Source organism: Zalophus californianus, chromosome 12, assembly GCF_009762305.2.
Source record: "Zalophus californianus isolate mZalCal1 chromosome 12, mZalCal1.pri.v2, whole genome shotgun sequence".
Taxonomy (NCBI): domain Eukaryota; kingdom Metazoa; phylum Chordata; class Mammalia; order Carnivora; family Otariidae; genus Zalophus; species Zalophus californianus.
In genome coordinates, this window is record NC_045606.1 from 91,879,102 (window position 1) to 91,891,563 (window position 12,462).

The following is a 12,462-nucleotide window of genomic DNA, read 5'->3' on the forward strand; positions in this document are numbered from 1 at the left end:
TTTCTTTTGCATGACGGGTCAGTATCAGATGTGAGGCAGGCCAAGAATCTAGTTAGCAGGTTCCAGAAGCGCAGGAGAGCACAGGGAATGTGGGAAAGAACCACAGCTAAGGGTTGGGCCTTGGAGATGCCACCTCAGAACTCTTCCCGGGCCACTGAGACTCTAGGGAAGTACGATGTTGTCAAGAGTCCAATCTGGCCTGCACACAGAAAAGGCCTTGATTCTTCTTGAAATGTTTATTCTGTGGTGGATCTTTCTTGACAGCTCTTTGCGGACTAGAGATGACAGAAACAACTTTCCTAATTCCTGGGTCTTTCCTTTTGTTTTTGTTTTTTTGTTTGTTTGTTTAACAAAACTGGACATCTGCATGTCCTTCCTGCCTACTCATACACTCACAGATATAATAAGTTTAAATATTAAAGAGAAAACACAAAGATACTGGGAATAAATGTGCATTTAAAACCCCAGCTAAAATATCAACATGATGATAATGATAATAATTACAATGGTAATAACCAAAATAATGAGTACAATAATTTATGAGCAGCATGGAACTTTCCTGACCTGGAAGAAAACAAAGAAAATATCAGATGAAAGAATGAGAGACTTCCAACTTAAGTAGATAAAGTAATTTTCTTTAAAATGGAAGGCTACGTTGTCTTTCCCCATAGGAGGGTTGGGAGCCAACGGTGCAAGGGGATCCGGATGCTACCCAGCAAGGCCAATGCGGTCTCATTTGCAGCCGAGACTTCTGTCCTGGTCAGGAGGAGATGTGACGGGGTTCTGCTGCCATCTGGCTGCTGCCAAGTCAGGAACAGGTGGATCTTCCAGGCTGGCACAGCTCTGAGAGGGCTCTGGTTCATGTGTCCTCTGAAGACTTTGCTCCCCCACTCTCTCTGGACTGGCCATTTTCCCGTGGTCTCAGAGAGATGGCCTTTGCCCATGTCCCGGGAGAGGAGTATCCATCAGTCGATGGGTCCACGAGGAGAGTGTCTTGCCCTGGGGCGAGCCTCTCACAGGCTCACCAGCCGGCGACCTGTGGGACCAGCCGGGGACCTGCCTGCATGTGTGCCTCCAATGGGTCATGGTGTCCTTCCTTCCAGCGTCAGGCCTGGACTAAGCTGGTTCCAGTTCGGGGACCTATTTCTTTGTAAGGTGAGTGGAATTCATAGTTGGGGACGGGGGATTTCCAGAGTTATTTAACATTTCACAGCTAACAGCTAAGGTAACGGCCTGGCTTCGTTACTGAATTAGGTGGGATATCCCTGTAACACCACTGTTCACAGTAGATGGTTAAGGGAAACTGCAGGGGGCGGGGCACATGAGGACAAACTGCCAAAACTGGGAGCCATCTCTTTGCACCTTGGAAACTTGGCTTTGGGATCAGTTAAGGACTCAGTATCAGGAATCAAACAATTAGGGCCACCCTTCTAAGCCCCATCTAAGACCAGACAGAGTCTCCCAACATTCATGTATTCAAGAGTAATTTTGCTATGAATGGAGCCAACCCTACTCTACCCCACCCCCAGCAGTGTTCAAAGCCTGAGAAAACTTCCAGAACGTATCAGTGGTGCAAAGAGGGCAAAGGGCAAATTTCTTTGGAAACTTAAGTGCCCGTGGGAGTGTTCCAAAGTGCAGTGTAAGACCCCCTGGTCACCCTCAAAATTTCCCTCCGACCTTCTGCCCACCAGACCCCTCTAAAACCAAAAACGAAGTCGAGTCTTGGGTAGGTAGGCCCCCCCGGTAATGTGAGGAAAAATGCAGCAGCAAACAAAGTCTACAGAGGAAAGGATCTAGCAAAACTGTGAGAGCAATACATAGCCAGTGGAACGAGAGAGATGGGCGGGGTCCTGCAGGAGTGTGGGCTGGGTGTGAGGGCCTGGGTCTGGGCCCACCTTGTAGACACAGGAAGGCGGTGCCAGGCCCGGAGGCTGCGGGTGGCCTCCCCTCCTCTGTCCTTTCATATCAGGGAGGAGGCAGCCGCCTGGCGAGGCCAACATTCCCACAACACACATGGGACCTCTGCTCCCACAAAGGCTAAGAGCCGGTCCCCGAGGCAGAACTGAGGCAGAGTGGGGGCAGGGTGCATGGTGGGGAGTCTCTCTTACTCTCGGTCTCCAAAGTCAAAGTCAGACTGGTCCGCCCACCCGGCCATCTCCCATAGCTCTCTCAAGATCCCTGGGCTTCCTACCACCCCCTACGCCTGCCAGCTCCCTGATGCCTCTCTGCTAGCAGACAGCTCCAAAAAGACAACAGGTATTAAAATAACATAAAATTAAATTAAAAAAAAAAAAAAGAAAACAAGGAAAGACCAGAATAAAATGTTACAACAGCACAAAAGAAGAGCTGAGATGATGTGACTCGCCTCAGTCAGCTTCTTGGAGTACCATGGAAGTAAACCCTCCCCCCGCGTCTGTGGGTCAGTAAGGCACTAGGAGGGACCGGTGTCAAATCAAGGATGCGAGAGCTGAGATGGCGGCGCTGAGGGACACACGGGGAGGGTGGCATCCGCGCTCACACCCGCACACGCTCGTTCACACTCGCACACCTGGACCACCACACTGCGAACACGCCTATGTTCTATCACTTCTTTTTTTGTGCAATTACATTGAGGAATAGTCTATTGGTATCATTGGAGTTGAACACAAAGTAGAAAACAGGGGTGCTGACTGCTACATTCTACTAGGGTGTCGGCGAAGACCGCTAGCCCTATGCTACGTGACTAGGGATTGATTCAAAGAGAAAGGAAATCTTCAGGAAAGGAAAAAAAAAACAACAACAACTAAAGTTTGCAACACACGTTATTAATGACACTGGAGGATTGCTTAGGGATTTATCCAGTGCTCAGGAAGAGAAACTGTGCCCTCTGCTGGGCGGGGGGGCTTCCTTCAGCCTGGCCACCCCCCATCAGTCCTGACACACGAGCCAGAACTGGGCTTGGCCAACCCCACACCACCCCCCAAATATCAGCCACCTCAGGCCACGGCCTGACCCTCTAGAGGGCTGCTGACCCTTGAGAGTTCTGGAAAAATCCCTAATTCTTATGTTCCATAATTAAAAATCTATTGGATTTCCGTATCAGGTGTCCCCGACAGCAAATTCTTAAACGTCACTTGCCGCCATATGAAAATAATCTTTGAGAAGTTCATAGATAAAGTTCTTCAAAAACTGGGGCCCCCCCCCCCACTTCCATAATCTTCCGTCGCTCTCTTCTTCTCCTTTCCAGTTTGGTGCAGAATGGGTTCGTGAGCTGTGTTTTTTTGTTACTGATGTTTTTTTTTTCTTTTTCTTTTTTAAAATAAAAAGCATAGATTTCCCCCTCCTCAATCCCTTCTTTTTTAAAATGTTCTCTTCTCTGCTCTAAGTCCCCCCACCTCCTAGTTCAAGTTTCATTTGTGTCTGTCCCTGCCCCCCGCCACCCCCCCCACCCCCCCCCCCCCCCCCCCCCCCCCCCCCCCCCGTTGCATTGTTTGTGTGCCGCATCTTCAGTATAAAAAGCCCAGCTCCCACCTCGCCCCTCCTCCCTCCTCCCCTCTGGCCATCCTCCCTCCCCTCCCCTCCCGTTCCAGTGTTTATATGTAAGGGTACTGGTTGACCTTGGCGGGGCTCAGTGGGTATCCAGTGTAGACGGTGGAGGCTGGAGAGGCGCTGATGTAGGTCTGGTGGGCAAACTGGGCTGGATACTGACTCGGGTGGATGGTGGGCGAGGGCAGGACCCGGGGGCCCATGCTCACGGGGACCTGGTGGACGATGCTGGCCGGGTAGGCAGTGTGCTGCACGGTGTGACGTGCCGAGCCTTGGGAGGCCACTAGGTGGGCCACGGTGCCGGTGGAGCCCAAGGCCGCGGGCGCCGTGTAGGTGTAGAGATGGGGCTGGGTGGGGAGGTGGGCTGCTGCGGCAGCGGCGGCCAGGTGGGGGTGCACAGTGCCGTGGCTGGGGCTGTTGTGCGGGAAGGAGTACGGGGCCTGAGCCATCGTGGGAGTGATGTAGGCCTGCTGCCGGCGGTGGCTCCCGGCGCGCTCTGCGGTGATGTGCTGCTGAGCCTGGAGAAGGAGAAGCACCAGGAGAGGGCTGCAGTGGGGGCCAGACACGCGGGAGGAGAGAAAGGGGAGGGGGAGGAGGGAGAAGCGGGAGGGAGGGGGGAGAGGAGGAGGACAGAGAAGTGAGGAGGGGGAGCGCAGTGAGGAAGGGAGGCAGGAAGGAGGAGGGAGAAGCGGGAGGGAGGGGGGAAAGAGAGAGAAGTGAGAAGGGGGTAAGAGAGGAAGGGGAGGTGAGGGGTATGGAGGGGAGAGGACAGGGGAGCGGGGAGGAGGGGGAGGGGAGGAGGGGAGGAGGCCAGAAGCGGCAGGAGGGGGGAAGATGCCTCCCTTGCAGGCTGGGAAAGCAACATTAGCCTGGACTGAGACAGGACCGCTTTCCCAAGTCCCCCGAGTCCCTGGCTGGATGACACGCTGGATGACACATGGATTAAGCCAGCTTGAAAAGGTAACAGGAGACAGGAGCTCTCCTAAGGGCCTACCGCAGCTGTGAAGTGTCAAAGGAGCCCCTCTTTGAGTGACAACTGCTTTCTCCCTCACTGTGAAATCTTGTTCTCTGAAATCCTAGGCTCTTGGAAACTTTGCCGTTTGAAGTTATATTGGTACAAATGAAAGAGCCCTCTCTTCCAGAGAACCGGAGTCCTGACGACACAGAGACGTGGCCTCAGTTTACCAAGCGCACCGCTTCGGACGAGGGGTTTTGGAACAGAAGCTCCCCATTTATTTCACTTCCATGGCTTCTGAGGAAACAGGCCCCGAGTCCGCTCTGCAATTCAGACCTGACATAGACCCTGGACACACAGGCCGCTGTGCCAAGGAGACTCTGCTTCATGTATAATCCCATCTCAACACCACCCGGCTTCTCCAAGTCCTCTCTTGCCCTCGGTTGGGGGTTCCCCGTGTGTGGCCTGGCCTCCCACATGGCGATGAACCAGTCAGCCCAACAGCCTGCAGATCCTCCCCGGGGCGTCCTGGTCTGATGGGGCCAGGACACAGTGTTTTAACCTCTGCTAGGCTGAAAGAGCACGATGTGGGCCACTCTATTTTTAAGCTTTGGCACTGTGCCACTGAGTGCTCTGTGCCACGAGACAGCTTATCTTACTTGCGGCTGGCTCTCTGTGACCCAGTGAGACCAACTTCCCCCAGGGTAACCCAAGGCAGCGAGAAGTCAGAGGTCCCTGTGGACCCGTCCGGCCACTAGGGGGTCGCGGCCCTGTGAATGGGGTGAGGGCTGGCGGCGCGCCGCCTGCTCGGAAGCTGAGGCCCCCAGCGGACTGCGGCGATCTGGGTGATGGGCAGGCTGGGGAGGCAGGGTCGGCTGGCACTCACCTGGCTGAGATTGAGAGGCTGCTGCTGGAAATGCGGTCCTGGCCGCTGCTGCCGGTATGCAATGGCTCCGGAAGAGCTCCCTGAAGAGTGACCGCTGCTGGAGGTCACGTTGCTGGAGGACTTGGACTTGTAGGACGAGTGCTGACTGGTGTTGACTGTGTGGGGAAGAGCCATGGGTCACAGACTGGTCACAGGCCCTCCACTGCCCAGAAGACCCTGCCCCTCTAGGAAAACAAGGGTGGTCTTCCAGGAAGGAGCATGTTCTTGAGACCAGCCCATCAAAATCAGCCTCATCTCCCCCAGACCCAGCTGAGAGTCTGCCCAGACTCTGGACTGGGCCACTGGGGCTTTGGCCTGTCCCACTGGTTGGGAGCAAGTCCCAGCTCGTTGGACTTTAGAATTCCCGTCTGGGGACACTGAAAAGCACAAGGAGGTAACAGAGGAAAGGAGAAGAGGTCTCTGTAACTCTTCGTGCCCCGTCCAGGGCTGTCTGCCGAGATCCAGAGACACAGTGACAAGTGAGCAGGGTACAGATAATGGAGCCTCAGAAAAAGGACCACACACGGCCTGAGGAAAAAACAACCCATGGTCGCTAGGGTAAAATGGCCGAGGCCGGGGTAGAGGACACTAAGTATGAACGAGGCACATATCACAATGAGCAGGCCCTTGACGTAACTGGGTTGGAGCAATTCTATTACAAATCCCAAGGGGATGAAATCAAAGTCAAAGAGGAGACGGCTGGGGCCAGCAAGAGAGAACACTGATTAATTGCTGAGGGAGAGAAACATGAAGAGTGAAGGTCTGGGAAACCGGACACGTGGGGTGCACACTGAAGTCCACGGGGAGCCTCCTTGCCCCACAGGTAGCAGCCCCGCTCCAGGAAAGGGAGAGCTGTCTCACTGGGGAGGGAGCCAGTGGGTCCTCACGGAGACCCCCAGTCTGACCGTGCATTGGCACATGGGGGTCTTCCCGTCCCACCCACTAAATCAGAACCCCATGGAAGGGGTGCCTGGAAATCTGTATTAGCAACAAGCACCTCTGGAGAGAGCCCGCCAGGCCCCGGCGTACTGAACCGTGCAAAAGCCAAACCCAGTCACACTCTCAAAGGCCCTCTGAAACTAGGAGGGTGGAGGGGTTGGGGGGACCCACTCCCGGGTAAGGGATGATAGAAGTGCAAATGTGGACTATCAGCAGAGCTTTGGGGTCTCCCCTTCACTCGGCCACAGTGTTGCTGGGATGGAGCCGGAGTCCTTGTTGCTCTGTAGCAGGTCCCAAACTGTGCTTGCTGTCTGGGCCGCAGCTGGCGATACTGTCTTTCTGCTATTTCAATTCTCTGGGCGTTCTGTGGTAATTATATTCAAAGGAGAAAGAAAGCCTGAGCTCAAGGTATCCACAGCCTGAGTCTGCAAGAGGTTAGGAGTTTTAGATGAAATGGTGTGACAGAGCCCAGTATGTGCGTGCTATCACTACTGCGGGGACAGGGAATGGGGACTGGGTCAGAGCAGGGGGCCCCCAAAGAAGGGAGGGGGTCCTGCAGGGGGCCAGGACAGGAAGAGAATCATTTCCTCCTGCTGACATGAATAAAGTGCCAAAGGTGGCAGAAGGCAAGTGCTGCAGGTCAAGCTCCTGAGATGTGGCTTGGAGCCACGAGGGACATTCTCTGGTCAAGCCCTGCCCGGCTGCTCTCAACGATCCGCCACCCTGGGAACAGCCCTTGGCTCCCAAGGTAGCCCCCAGGGGTCCTGTCTGCACTAGGTGAGTGGGAGGGTGCTCCAGAGGATGCGTGGGATGCGGAGCCAGACTCCTGCGAGGTCCAGCCTCATGGCCTCGGTCGAGTTAGTTAACCTCTCTGTGCTCCCATTTTCGTATCTGGGAAACTGGGAGAATAATGGTAACCACATACAGGGTCGTCCTGAGGTTTATGTAAGTTAATGTATATGGAATACTCAGTATCCATCACGTGTTACGCTCTTAAAAGCGTTAGCTGTGTTAGGTATTGGTAATGTCTTGGTTATTGAGCCCTGTCCCCTGGCTAAAGTTGATGCTCAAGGAACAGGTGTCCCCTCCAAGCTGGGACAACCAGGTCCTGTCTCATGGAAATGGGAAACTGGGAGCCTGGGAGTCGCTGGGTCAGGGTGAAGCAGTGCTCCAGGAAGTGGCCCAGGGCCTGGGAATTCTGGCTCCTGCCCAGCCTGGGACGTGGTTGCTGAACTTTCCCCTCAGTCTTAATTCCTTCCGATAAATTATGTGTCTTAAGGCAGTGTAGAGTTCTTTCTGTTGCCTTCCAAAAGAACTTCAACTAACCCAGGAGACCTGAGAAGGTGACGTGAGAAATCCCCAAGGCTCCTTCCAGAGCTGAGAACGCTCTGGGCCAAGTGCGCACCAGGACACTAAGGAAGTCTGCTTTCCTGATGTTTCTGAGCCTAGGATGATTTTGTAGCGAATGGTGTATATTAGGGTTGACGAACACCACAGGCTGGGGATGCGCAGGCACCAGAATGAAGTTCCTTCCTGCCTCTTATGTGTCACCAGAAAGACTGTGCAGCATGTCCTCACAGGGGAGAAAACAGCTCTCTTCACAGCGGAAAATTATACCACAGGGCTCCCCCAGAGACTGCAGCACTTGGCTGCTTTAGAACCGGCAGCCTTATCGCAGAGAATGACCCTCCCCCCCTTTTTCCTTTTCGGTCAGAAATATCCCTCAGAGACTCTCAGCCATTCAGATATCACGCAGGTCTTGCGGAAAGGCCGTGGGGTAAGCGCTCAGAATGGCCCCCTGCCCACGTGCAATGGGCCGACGGTGGAAGTGGTTCATGTAACCTGAAAGGCGTGAAATGTGGGCTCCACAAAGCTGTCCTCTCTTGCCTTTGTGGTTTCCAGACACAACACTGCTGTTACGCTGGCAAAGCCGGCCCTCGGTCTCTTTGCCTGCCTTCCCTAGGGGCCGGACTAGGTGGTCTTGAAGTTTCAGTAACTCTCCACACAACTGTGTTGCCTTCCATGGAATGGCACCAGCACCAAAGCCCGACAAAACTCCAAGCTGGAAGATTTCTAACCTGCGGAAATCTGGCGACTCTCTCACGCTGATTTAAACGGCCAAGAAAAATTTAGCACCAGCCACCTTTAAAAAAATTAATTCCTAGATGACCTCAAGAAGATCTAGCTTGAGCCAATTCTCATAAGCCATTATCCATATTTTAAAGGGATCGTTACTGTTAGAGTTCCCCTGAGGTGTCTCGGAACAGGGGCGTTCTTGATGTAACAAAACTCATGGTCTTGTGCCGTAGGTCTCAATCCCTGATCTAAAAATCCTTCAAGTTACACATTTTTGAAATTCAGAATTTCAGATTTTAGAAAGGTTCAATATATTAGGTTACCCCCAGCAGAACCGTGAGCACCACCTTGTAATCAAAGCCAGAAAGGTTTCTGCTCCAAAACCAAGGATATTTTACTAAGTGGCACAAATGACTATGATAAAGAGACTGTGAACAGCCCCTTGCTAATTCAGGTCAGGCTTCACCACCACCACCGAGTTTGCTGTAAACTTAAAATTTGATTTCAGAGGTTTTTTTTTTTTTAAACTAAAAAAAAAATTATTTGAGAGAGCGCACACATGCGCACCAGCAAGTGCGGGGAGGGACAGAGGGAGAAGCAGACTCCCCGCTGATCTGGGAGCCCCACAGGATCATGACCTGAGCCCAAGGCAGATGCTTAGCCGACTGAGCCACCCAGGTGCCCTGGTTTTTGGAGCTTTTAAGACTGTAGATGAGGAAGGACTATCTCCTCTTCCTGCTCAATAAAAGGGCCGGGCTTCCTTAACGGTTTCGACAACATAGTCTTGACACCTTTACTGTTAATTAAGCAGGAGAGCCCTTCACACCAAGCTATGTGCATCACAGGCTGCACTCTTTTTTTTTTTAAGATTTTATTTTTTTAAGTCATCTCTACGCCCAACATGGGGCTCGAACTCACAACCCCGAGATCAAGAGTCGCACGCTTTTCTGACTGAGCCAGCAGCAATTTAAGCCAGCGCATGGAGGGCTTCCTGAAGACTTGAGGGTACGTGGCAATAAAGATTTAAAGGGTGAATTTCCAGATCCTGATTTTGCAAATGTTATCTTTTCCTGAATGGATTCACCAGCACTGGCATCTATTGGTTTTCCTTTCCCACCTTCTCTCTCACATCCACTTGTCTCCCATTGCTTCTCACTCTCTGGGAAGTTAATATGGTGCACCGCCTCAAGGTGTGAAAAAGCTGACCGGCTCCTGAGGGACGGACAGTCCCTTGCTAGCAAAGCCAGGCCATCTTGGGTAAGAACAACTCAAGGCTGTCCAGTCTTATCTTATTCAGGCTACAGATGCTTTGGAAAGTCCCTACTCTATCCATCCATTCATGAAACAAAATCCAGAGGTGAGGTGGCTGTTACAGGGAAGCCAGTTCTGACAGACGTGAATCAGCTTGGCCGCCTGGCTGATGACAAGGAGTGGCTGCTCATGAGGGGACAAGGCAGTGTCCCCATGTATTGGATGAGTTGACTCTGTAGCTCTGAGGTTTTGACACACATATTCAAAGTACTTCAACAGTAACACGACATATAACATGACAAAAATGATATTCTTTGCCAATATTTAAACTTAAAAATGTGCAATGGATATAGTGTTAAACAATTACCTAAGGGATATATGAGCAGAAAAGTATGAGGGCCCCTGCTCTAAGGAGTCCTATCTCCTGGGTGAACAACTTTATTTGCTTTACCAGTTCTAGAGAGTGTCCCTTCCTGCCAAGGTTTCTACTAAAATCCTTGCCTGGTAAGAGAAAGAAGGTTCTGGAATGAGATGTCCTTGTGTCCCACACTATGTGGGATGGCCTATGGCACTGGGCTAGAAAAGTCCCTAAAGACCCCATCCTGAATTCTGCTCTTCACCCTCAGGTCACTCTGAGCGGCAGAACCTGAACGGCCCCTGCCTAGTGGGTCTTACATGTGGTGACCACCCCAAGAAGGTTCCAAGGTCTCCTGCAGCAGGTGACAGAGACGGTGGGGGGGGGGGTGGGCTTCCTGATGAATAGCTCCCTGAATCTAAACAAAATCTTTTTGGGGAGTTTGTAGCTCTTTCCTTCTAAATAGTGCTATCGTGAAGCTGCTGTCTGCCTTGGATGGGCTGGTGACGGTTTGTGGCAGAAAAGCAGATGGCTTCCGGTTTACTCCCTAAATTCTTCCACTGGTGAGCATGAACAAGGGAGTCACTGAAGAGGTACTACCAAATCTGGGGGGAGCCACTAAGTGTATTTGGAAGGTTATGCTCTCAGCCTTTATTCTAGAGTCTAGTTTTCAGGCCTTCACGGGATGGAAGGACTCCTCTTACTCAAGCAGTGTGTGAGGAGACAAGCACACTCGCTATGACCTCTCCTCCCAACAGCAAGCTCTGAGGGGATGCCAAGGTAAGCCTACGTCACCCTCACCTGCCAAGACTCAGAGAAGGTTCTTTCCACACAGGAAGTTGTTCTACTCGGTCAGGATCTCCCTCAGCCAGGTGTCATCCCAGACCAGCAAATAGGGAGCTGGGTGGCTTTTATTTCATATTTTTATCAACGTAGTCAGTGGGAGAGCCGCTGTCAAGGCAGCGAGGTATTCATTACAGAAAGAAAAAGTTAAAACACTGCTTATACAACGTGATGTTAAGCGGAATCCTACCCTGGCTACTTGAGCGAAATCCTTGGGTGAGGAGCTACAATAACCCGGGGCTCATTAGCTCTCACACAACACAACAAGAAAACCAGCATGCAGAGAGGCAGAGAGGTGTTCCTGGCCTGCCCCGGCCCCCAATTACCTGGCATTAGGCTATCACATTCCACCAACACTTCGCTGGCCTGGGTTTTCAGGGGTGGCACGATGATCGTTCGGGGGTTCCCAGTGCAGTGGTTCTCCAGGCTCCCCTTAGTGTCAAAGGTGTTGGTGTGGTGCCCAGCACGGTGCTGCACGGAGTAGGGGCTGGTGTTGCTGGAGGAGTCAGAGTAGGGAGAGTCGTGGACCGTGACACAGCTGATGACATTTTTTCTCTGCTTGGAGACAGTGCTGAAAACAGAAAGGGAGAAATCAGAATCGTGAGGCGGCTGTGAAGTGAGACACCAAGCAGCATTCCAGAACTGGCTGTGTGAGAAGCCCCCTCTTGGTGCTAGGGGAGGGGAGGGGAGACTAGGTACACAAGAATCACCCGTCCAACCAGCAGCGGGGGGACTTATGAAGACAGGAGAAAGGGGCTGGAGCTGGGCCCACAGGTGCTTCTGGAACCTGGGGAGAAGCTTCCAGGTGGCCCCGGGCTCTCCCCTTGCAGCAGAGCTCAGCAGACCTGCAGGGGAGGCACCTGTAGCCCACAGCTGTGTGGCAGTACCCTTTGAGCCACCAGGAGGGGACATCTCAGCAAGCAGAGAAAGCCCAGCTAGACCTTGCAGTCTGAGGCCCTGGTCTGGGAGGGGAGCACCATCAGCTTAGGCTCAGGGCCTGGGAGATCGGCGAACTCAAGCACGAGGGAGTGAAACATCCAAGAGGAAGCAGGATGCAGAGAGAGGGGTGGATGAAGAGCAAGGGCCTGAGAGGTTCAGATACTCTGGGAGAGAGAGATTGGGAGCTGGACGGGACACCCTCAGCCACGTCTGTGCTATGGGGTATTATGTGTGATCACTTTGTGGCGCAGGCCACCCAGACGTCTGAGAGTCCCCTTTGCAGGGGGAGGCCTGGCCCCCCTGCAGCTTCCCCCCAGCCAGGGCCAAGGACCAGGGAGGGGACGTCAGAAGGGCCCCTGTGAGGATAATGTCTACAAGAGAGTTGCTCAGAATCTGTTTTCCTCCTGTATCTGAAACTTCATTCTATGCTGATCGGGAGGAACCAGCTCTGGATGGCTTGTGGCCAGTGCATTTTCTTTCCCGAGATATTTATGTTGGTGCGGCTCCTCTGGGAACCAATTCTGTCTGCCTCCAGGACAGGCTGGTGGGATGATGGATATGGAATTTGTTGCTTATTGTGAAGGTTTTAAAAATGGATTTGCATCTATTTTTGTGTACTGATCATCTATTTTTAAGAAATACCGACTGCCTACG

The 12,462-nt window shown here is 52.6% G+C and overlaps 1 protein-coding gene across 3 annotated transcripts in view; it reads right to left on the reverse strand.

Moving 5' to 3' along the window:
• HIPK2 (homeodomain interacting protein kinase 2) overlaps window positions 1-12,462 on the reverse strand; it is a 186,022-nt gene that overhangs the window by 11,911 nt on the left and 161,649 nt on the right. For 2 of the 3 annotated variants that reach the window (XM_035723208.1, XM_035723207.1), the window contains exons 13-15: window positions 11,196-11,440; window positions 5,367-5,521; window positions 3,473-4,043 (exon numbers count right to left, since the gene is read on the reverse strand). In XM_035723208.1, the coding sequence (XP_035579101.1) occupies window positions 3,573-4,043; window positions 5,367-5,521; window positions 11,196-11,440 (871 nt within the window). In that variant the 3' untranslated portion in view covers window positions 3,473-3,572. Of the gene's footprint in view, window positions 1-3,472; window positions 4,044-5,366; window positions 5,522-11,195; window positions 11,441-12,462 lie in introns of those variants that run through there. The other variant, XR_004819449.1, reaches the window with a different exon arrangement.